This window comes from Onychostoma macrolepis, chromosome 04, assembly GCF_012432095.1.
Source record: "Onychostoma macrolepis isolate SWU-2019 chromosome 04, ASM1243209v1, whole genome shotgun sequence".
Classification (NCBI taxonomy): domain Eukaryota; kingdom Metazoa; phylum Chordata; class Actinopteri; order Cypriniformes; family Cyprinidae; genus Onychostoma; species Onychostoma macrolepis.
The window spans coordinates 18,338,826-18,348,703 of record NC_081158.1 but is presented as its reverse complement, the minus strand read 5'-3'; the positions used below and the strand labels follow the sequence as shown (position 1 = coordinate 18,348,703).

The 9,878-nt window shown below is 35.7% G+C and overlaps 1 protein-coding gene across 3 annotated transcripts; it reads right to left on the bottom strand.

The window, feature by feature from the left end:
- Positions 1–371: 371 nt before the first annotated feature.
- pfkfb3 (6-phosphofructo-2-kinase/fructose-2,6-biphosphatase 3) lies at positions 372–9,499 on the bottom strand. Of its 3 annotated transcripts, none has more exons than XM_058773856.1 (16): positions 8,930–9,496; positions 7,003–7,131; positions 6,791–6,887; positions 6,617–6,683; positions 6,180–6,254; positions 6,044–6,100; positions 5,773–5,897; positions 5,481–5,688; positions 5,075–5,221; positions 4,881–4,985; positions 4,668–4,797; positions 4,069–4,131; positions 3,917–3,981; positions 3,645–3,824; positions 3,462–3,484; positions 372–1,914 (listed from the first exon to the last, which is right to left on the bottom strand). In XM_058773856.1, the coding sequence occupies exons 1-16, from the start codon at positions 9,009–9,011 to the stop codon at positions 1,908–1,910; spliced, it is 1,560 nt and encodes a 519-aa protein (XP_058629839.1). In that variant the 5' UTR covers positions 9,012–9,496; the 3' UTR covers positions 372–1,907. The 3 variants fall into 3 exon arrangements, with proteins under 3 accessions (XP_058629839.1, XP_058629838.1, XP_058629840.1); XM_058773857.1 differs by lacking the exon at positions 372–1,914 and adding an exon at positions 1,944–2,474 and having other exon boundaries at positions 8,930–9,499; XM_058773855.1 differs by lacking the exon at positions 3,462–3,484 and having other exon boundaries at positions 8,930–9,489.
- Positions 9,500–9,878: the final 379 nt, after the last annotated feature.

Below are 9,878 nucleotides of genomic sequence, written 5' to 3'. Positions count from 1 at the left end.
ATGCCATGTGACTAGCATTTCATGTAAATTGCATAATTTCACAATAATTTGAATGGTAAATGAAAGGTTTGACTGGTTAAACATCAGATTTCCACTGATAGCAATAGTCTGCTCCGAAAGGTAAGCAAAGCAAAGAGTCCAGAGGACCATAAAACACAGATAGCGCTCATTAGAAATGAGGCGGATGTGGCTGCGGGTGAAATGGATGAGGGGTGATAGTGCTGTGTGACTAAATAAAAACAGAAGACTGACTGAAAGCTGCAGGATGCTCAGTGGGATGGGAAACTGTCGCCCTATATTTGACCATTTATGGAAAAATTGCAAGAAAAGGAAATGCAGTTCTGTGAAAACAAATAAAACACCCACAAATCCTCTTTTAGACTGTTTATTGATTCAGTAAATGCATATAAATGATTCACTTTCTTCAGAAAGAGACAATTACAAGACTTGTTGATATACTGTATGATCTCAGTAATGAACAAAGTGCTCGAAACACAATGCCTAGTACAAATAAATAAATATTATTTTTACAAAAAAAAGGAAAGATATTACAAAATGAGGTTCAAGTATCATAAGCGATCAGATGAATTACCGTTAAGAGCCAATGTACAACATTGCACCTAGTCGTGTGATAAACAGAATATTTTACACTAAAAATGGAGCCCAAAATGGCTGTTCAAAGCAAGTAGATGTCTTCTCAGAACTGTATATTTACAATTAAAGCTGGTACTTAGATTCAAAAGTGTTAAAATTTTACTCCATTCCTATAAAATCTCTTACAAATTCAAATTGTAAACATTTGGATTACACGGGTAAATCTGTACATACAATATCAAACACTAGTTTAATCTCTTAATTAGGCTTTGACATGCTAACAAAACTGAAACCGAAATGATAAAAAGTACAATTAAATCCAAATGTTATTTTTTTCCCCAATAAAATTCTCATATTAGAATGTAAAAAAGCAGCTCTGGCCTGATAGCTCAAGCACTAGGCACTCTAGGGAATTAATAAATGAACAGTATAAAAATGTATCTGATATCTGTCACGCCATAAAATACATTAAATATAAACAACAAATATAAACACTGCTTCACTTTGTCCCATCCAAACACTCATAAAACACCCTGTTTTTATAACCTTGCACATCAACCTTGTCATCACGTCTTAAAAACACACAAATTACATAAAAAACACACTCACAATCCATATCCATAACACAAATCATCTGAAACTGCAGTGGACAACATGAGAACTTTTAAACAGCTTTCAAAACTGCGAGCAGCATTACAAATGGTAATATTCATTATTGCCCTCAGAATTTAAGACAAATAAATGCAAATTGTCTAAATGTGCAATTATAATGTGCAATTTATTTGCAGCATATATTTGAAAGTGCGTGCAGAAAAGCCATGAATCAGCCCGTAAGCGTCTGCGGGTGATCTTTGGTCTGTTTTAGCATCGTCCTTCAAAGTTCAGGGCATATTCTTACTGTCAGTGTTAAAAAAACTGGCCAAGACCAGAATAAAAACATCTACAAGTGGTATCCTGTTACGTAAACAGGGAATAGTGTCCAAAAATGTGGGGGTGGTTGACAACATTGTTTAATCCCTGCCACTGGGCTCTGATTTACCTTCATACGCAAAAACACACACAGAAATCACTTAACTCCTTACTAGGACAAACCACATGATACGTACATTAATCACGAATTCATGAAGGACAAATAGAAAAACCCATGTTGCACTCAGTGTCCATATTTTGAAAGATGGACACACACACACCTCTCTGGGAGGGAAAGCGGAAGCGGCTCGGCAGGAAACTCTTCCGTGCTGAGTAAAGCAATGCAGCCTTAAAATCTCATAGGCAGAGCTGAGGGGGTTCATGGCACTCTATGGAGCATATCTTCAGGTTCTGTGAAAAAAAGAATGTAGATCATTTTGTTAATAACTGAACAGTTGGTATACTCAACAAGCTAGCTGCTAGCTCACAGCATTTTAGCATAACAGCAGTTAGCATAACACAAAACTGTGTTGTTATTGTTTTTGGCCAGCCTATATGGAATCTGCACTCAAAAACAGAACTTTTCCAGAGAATTTGAACAACAAATGCAATCTCTACATATTTTTGCACACTTTATGAGTTTATTTGGCAATGTTTTTAGCTAATTGTAACCCTGTTATTTTGTTATTAGCATCTGTGTTAGCTATAAATACCAGATGTTAATACCAGGTGTAAACAGGGCGCAATTCTACCTCCATTTAACACATTTTACAAGATTAAAATCCAATCTGTAAGATTCTGTAGATTTTATCCCAAAATCAGTATAGAAAATGTTTGCAGTCTGCAAATACTATTTACTATTTAAATAAATCTGCAGTACTATTTAGCTACTCTATCACATTAGTTTCTATGACTATTACCTCTGAAAGAGAAGCACTGATACCACTTGTAGATAATGTAAAAAAGTGCGTCTTTAAGCATGCAACAGATGAGCGAGAGACAGACAGTGATCAATAACAGAACAAACGAGAAAGTGAAGATCTTATAAATGAAGATATAAACATAAAGGATAGTGTAAATATATCTTCATTAATACTACCTTTAAAGGGGCCATATTGTAAAATTATAACATTTAAACTTCATAATCTTTTGTAATTTTGTTTTACATGACCATTTTCTAGTGGTCAAACGATTAATCGCATCCAAAATAAAAGTTTTTGTTCACATATATATATATATATATATATATATATATATATATATATATATATATATATATATATATATATATATATATATATATATATATATATATATATATATATATATATATATATATATATATATATATATGTGTGTGTACTGTGTATATTTATTATGTCTATATAAATACACACACGTTAATATTTAAGAAAAATATGTTATGTTTATATATTAAATATATTTATCTGTAATATAAATATATACAAGTAAATATTTTCTAAATATATACTGTATGTGTGTGTATTTATATATACACATAATAAATATACACAGTATACACACATATTATATTATGTAAAGCAAAACTTTTATTTTGGATGCGATTAATCGTTTGACATCACTACTGTTTTCTACCCTACCTCTAAAACAAACAAGATTTCTGCTGTACCTTTAAGTCTTCTATATGCAAATAAGGTTGTCATTATTGGCTAAACTTTAGGTACTGAGCTCATCATAATTATGAGGACATCTGATTGGTTAGTTTTAATAAATCACAAAGTGACAAAACCAAGAGTTATATTGGACGTCAACAACCAAAAGATATATGAAACATTTCTTGTTGCATTAAAAGTCGATAATTTAAGTAAAATTAATTGTATGGCCCATTATAAGGAAGTGATGTCAAGTTTTGAAAGTTTGAGGGAGTGCAATTACTCGAAAAAGATAAGGAAGAAACAGAAGGAGGAAATACTTACAGACAAGCTTCACTAAGCCAGTGCTGTAGTACATAAAGTGGAATGAGGAAGAATAAATAGAAGGAAACATGATAAACAGGAAGAGAATGTGAAAGGATGAAGCATGAAATGATTAGAATGTCACTACAGGGTTATGGATATGACAGATATGACACAGATATAAGGACAGTAACTGTGGCTCACCTGTGTGGACAGAGCGAGAGTGGTGTGTGAAGCTGAACACAGGGTCAGTTGGGCGGGCGTCACCTCTCTGATAATCGGATCATCCAGACCCTCTATGCGGGGCTTCTTATTGGGTTCAGGGCTGGTGAGAGGGGTCACGCTGTTTCTCCTGATCAAAGTGCTCGGGCCTCTCTTCACCTCCTAGAGAGAGAAGACAGAACAAGAGATTAGAAACTGAAATAGTACAGTGTTTGTGTGTAGTGTATATGCAAGTGTATAATGTTTGTGCTTACCTCTGGTCTGTCTCTATGCGTGTTCACTGCATCCACATTCAGAGAGATGGATTCAACTTTGCATCCTTTAAAAAACACACACAGTTAGTTTATGTTATACTTATCAATGTTATTCAGATTAGATAAAATATTATCAGAGATAATAATCTTACCATAAGCCACTGGGGTCAGCTTCAGTACTGTGTGGAGTGGACACTTCAGGTACGGCATTTCATCTACCGACGGGAAATTAAAGGTTAGTATGATTGCACTGCAAATAAGTATGGAAAAGTAATTTACTTATGACTCATGTCATTCCAAACTCCTAGTTTGCTTCTTATTGATAGTAAGTAAGGTAGTTGTTGTAATAGTTACAGTATGTTTAGGTATTTGGTAGGGTTAAGAGATCTAGAATATGGTCATGAATTAATATGTGCTATAAAAGTACTAATAAACAGCCAATGACCTAGTAATATGCTAATAAGCAGCTAGTTAATAGTGACTAGTGTTCCTTAATCTAGTTTTACCTACTATTTTAAAAGTATGCTGAAGTGTACTGCTTTGTCACCAGGGTACACAAGAAAGTTTCAATTACTTCAGAAGCCATATGGACTTTTTTTGGCGCTTAAGTGGAACTTTATCTTAAGATTGTGTAGAAAAGAGCATTCTGCTAAACCTCTATTGTTTGCCATAGAAGAAAGAACCTCATATGAGTTTGAAATGACCTGAAGGTGAGTAAATGATGACATAAGGTTTTATTTAAGAATCTCACCTGCACTTTTGTCCAAGAAGTAGGCTAATAGGCAGCGCATTACAGCCTGATGACAAATAACAAGAACATTTTCCTGTCGTTCCAGTTCCATTATCACAGGTTCCACCCGCTGAACCAAATCCTGATATGACTGGAGAAAGACAGAAGCATTTTATTAAGGACACATACTTACACTTTGTCTTAGTAAAATAAAGGCATTTCGTTTGTTTGTACCTCTCCAGAGGGGTAGCGGTAGTAATATTTATCTTGATCTCTGAGTGCAAACTCTTCTGGAAACCTCTCCCTCACTTCTTCATAAGTCATCTCCTCACACACACCCTGTAGACAACATACGAACATTGTAAGGAGATTGAAATGGAGCACCCTTGCAGAAACACCAAACCAAAGATGCATGCTGGAGAACTTACAGCATCAATCTCATTCAGGGCTTTCCACTGTTCATACGGCACGTTGAGGGCCTCGGCGGTCTGGATACTACGACGCAGCTGGCTTGTCCAAACCTTCAAGCCCTTCAAGTTCTGCTCCTCCACGAATTTAGCAAGAGCTCCTGCGTACTACAGAGTAGGATGGTTTGTAGGAGAGTTTGGACAAATTGGACACACAGGTAATTTAGTACTCTTGGCTAGGACACCCGTTTCAAACTTTACAAATACCGTCCTTGGCACCAAATTGAGCTAACTGGCAACAACATGCTTGTTTATGAAAGGTATGTCATTTTAAGATGAGTCAAGAACTATTAAAAAGTAATTACCCAACATAAGTCGAACCTCCAGCATTATTTTCATTCTTTTCCAAGACTTATGAGCATAGTACCTTTCGTCCACGTGTAGATAGTCCAGAGTCTCCGCCCAGTCGGCCCTGCAAGTTGTGTTGGCTCTCACCATGGCGACACAAATAAATAGACCGCGGCTGCACATGGATGTTCATCAGGTAGTAAACGATCCGACTCTGGATGTGGTCTTGAATGCGGTTCACCAGGAATCTGCGACCCACGTCAATCACTTTGATGAATGACACATTTCTGTGAGGACAAAAAGTGGTTAATCTTGGAATATTAAAGACAAGTCATTGACAAAGAAGGGGTGTGTGTGTATTGCTAACATACTTGTCATATTGGTCAGGGTCGAGCGGCTGATAGTTCATTCTGTAACATTCAATTCTTTTCTTAAAATCCTCCATGGCATCCGTCTTGTTGCAATCTTGATAGTCAGGACATGACACCTTAACTTCCTGTTTAAGTATTAATGCAAAGTTTAGTGGTTTTGCACACTTTTGCACGTCAGCAATTTAGCAGTCATTATACAAAAATGTATATAATTAAGTTATGCATATAAAGTGAAATTATATTGTTTGAAACTCTTAATCATGCAACTTACCAAGATATTACAGGCGATGACATTTGGGTCGTCACAAACAGACTCAATGAAAAAAATCTGCAAAAGTACATTTGTATTAGTGGTCTTCGTCCTTGTAATTGTCATCAAAAGCAATTTTCAAGATATTATGACTGACCTTGAAGCCATTTTCTGCACCAAACTCCAGGATCATATCTCGTCGCTCTCTGGTTGTGTTTGTAGCATCAAAAACCTGTGGAAAGATACAGCGTTGAGGATCTGCTCTGTTTTTAAATGTTCTGCAAGCTGTTTATACATCTACAGTAGTGCTGTCAAACGATTAATCACATCCAAAATTTGCGATTATGTCTATAAAAATTCACAGACATACAGTATATATTTTGAAAATATTTACATGTACATATTTACAATCATGTAATTTATATAATATATAAATATATTTAATATATAAACATTTTTATTTTTCTTAAATATAAACATTCATGTGTGTGTATTTATATATACATAATAAATATACACAGATATTATGTAAACAAAAACGTTTATTTTGGATGCGATTAATCGTTTGACAGTACTAAAAGATACAGTACTTACAGCCACTTGACCTTCCTCTTCAGTGAGGTAATTCTTGACATCTCTTAGAGCGGCCAAGGCACACTGCCTGGAGCCAAAACAAATTGATTAATTACTCCACATATCTACATAAACGAGTTGAAGAAGAATTCATTTTCATATTATGGCATTGTGTAGTTCAGGCACACAACTCACTGTCGGATTTTTACAGCATCCTCATTGTCCGATTTGAAGAAATCGTAAGAGCTGTAGTGTTTCACTGCCTCTCGACGATACTCGCCAACGTTAAAAACTAAAAATACACATATTCAGTAATTAAGAATTCCTGCAAAATGTGTATAATAATAATAATAATAAATAATAAACATATTTATTTATTTATTTAACATTTCTTGATTTTTTTGTACCTTTTGTGGGAATACCAATCCAGTTGAGGTAGCGTGTGAGTTTCCTTGATATGTAGGTTTTGCCCCGAGCAGGAAGCCCTACCATCACTATCACCGTTGGGGGGTTTGCCAGGTGGGGGCCTCCACGTGCTAAAATAAAAGAGAAAATAAAATACACAGTCACATTTTGATGAAAATATGTGCATACACAGAATCACAACTCACCATTAGCCTATATTTTAGGGGACACTTTTTTTCCTTTCTATTTCCCTCACTCCACATGATTTCTCAGTCACGTGCAATGGGCAGCCTGTTAGCGACCCTCCCCACCAGCCAATCAGACAGCCCGCTATGGGCCAGGTCATGTGCGCACAGATGCACTTTCTAAACTAAACATTTACTACACTTAAATGCACATGCACATTCCACGCCGCCGGCAGCGAGACGTTAACCGGGTCAGACGCAGATAAGTCTCACTTTCTCGTACACACACAGACACATAAATCCTACAAGAAGTAAATGTTTCTGCACATGTCTGACGTTTCATGCAAAATATATGTATTTATGCAGTTGTGCATTAGGCTAGGATTCGAAGTTTTGTATATTTTGATTGTGTTTCTATTTCATCACGTTATTTATGGGGTTAAATTAAACCCTATCAAAGAGAGAGAGAGAAAGTACACAGCAGTTTTTCTCAATCAATTACAGATGTCCATTGGCAGGTGGCCATGTGAATGGGCAATGTGAACCAGCACAGTCAGCGTTAATCCTTAAGAAGATCCTTAAGAAGATCCCCAATGGAAACACACAGATTCAAACTCAGCTCAGTCAGCAGAGACAGATAATGATCTTATTAGGCTTTTACTGGCTGTCTACGTACACTGACCAGACAGAATCTTATGGAGAACATGTCTAGGTCATGATTCACCCCAAAATTAAAAGAAAATTATATATTATATTATATAAAAAGGAAATTGTGTTTAATTTAGAGAAAGAAATTTAGAAGGGAATTCCCCCATTTATTTATTCCTTCCTTCCTTCCTTCCTTCCTTCCCATTCATTCTTAATAGCGATTCCATTATATTCTACAATATATTGTAATACTGCAATAATAATAATAAACATACTGTCCTGGATACAATAATTGTACTGTATTAAAATCTGCAAAAATAAAATGTGATACAAAAAAACTAAGTATCATTGCATAATTTATTACAATTATATCATTTTTTATTTAGATTAAAATTTTAGTTTGCTGATTTATTTATTTACTTTTTCCCCAAAATGTTCTCTCTTTCGATCTTCACAAATATGAGCATTAAAAACATTTATTATTTATTGCAGTAAATTATGCCTTAATTATAATCACAATGAACTACATGAGGTGTCGGGGTGATTTCACTGACCAAGCAGATATTCAAATGCATCATTTTTGATGAGTAATTCCTATGCATCCGCTACCGGCACCACGCTCACGCCAAGTACAGGTAAATATATTCGACCAATCAGAGCACGGCATGATCGAAAAACGCAATATCCCCACATTCCTCTCTGACGAATCCTTTATTCAGAGCGCGCCTCAATGCCTGGCGTCATCAGCGTGCCACTGAGCTCTAAAATCTTTACAAAGGCGATGCGTGTGGGTTTCCATGACAACCGAATCACTTGAGACAGCGCTCTTACAATCTTCAGAATGTTAAGAAGAGTCAATTAATTCTGTCGTCAAGGCTACCGATGACCATCACCTTAAACTATGTCACAGTTTGATCAGTGCATGCATTACAGTACAGTGCTCATAACTCAGTTTAATTCTATTAGCGAAATATTTACCGTTATATGTAAATTGCGCTTTACTGTTAAATAATAATATTAATAATACATGTATGTGCTCGCCAATCTTTAATATAAAATAATATAATATATATATATTCTATATGTGATTACTTACATGTGCGGGGCATTGAAGGTCTGTCATCCTTAGAGGGAATCCAGATTTTTTGGATCCTGTTCTGGGTTAGTTCCCTTGGCATTCCTTTAGGTTTGGGAAATATCAGCAAGAATATAAGCGGCACGGAACACACCGGCTTCGGAAATCCCAAGGCTTTTTGCGAACACAGACGAATAATCAAGAATGAACGATGCTCTTCTTTGTAAATCTTCTTCTTTAAAAGCTGTTTGAAGATTTGCGCCGATTTGTATTTTGAGGACCTCCTCTCTCCGCTTCCCGGTAATATCTAACTGCAAGTCTCTTATCATCTGCGCTTTAAATACGGAACCGGCAACACGATGCTGTGACGCGCCTACAGAAGGCGTGTCTGCCGGCGAGAGCGCTCACATGCGCCACCTTGCGGTCAAATACTAGATGTTGCTTATTATGAAAAAAATAAATACACAACTATGGTGTTCACACTTTATATTCATGCGTTGAATAATAGACTACTTATTATTATTATTTTGATATTTAGTTATATTTCTAGATGCTAATGATTTGCATAAACTTGTAAAAGGGCTTGCAAGGCTGTGCACTCGAGAGTATTAAAAATTCAGGTCACGCATCGAGTGGGCATCCCCACTTGCCTACGTGCGGGGAGTCACTACATCAATCCATCAATCTCCATAAACCCGCGAAATAATAGCAAGCGTCTTCGAGCTATAAATTCCCTGGCTTGTTGTTTTTAAAAGATTATTTCCTGCAATAAAGGTAGTAAATTAATAATTAATGTAACGGTCAACTCTGAGGCTGCATGTAAAATAATATGAGTCTGTTTTATTTCCGTATCAGGTTGTAAGTTATTATTATTTTTTTTTTTTAAAACTGATGAATCAGTAATTTAATGAACCTTAATGTGCATGTAATTTCGAGAGTTTATTTGTATAACATTTACCGCAACGAGTGA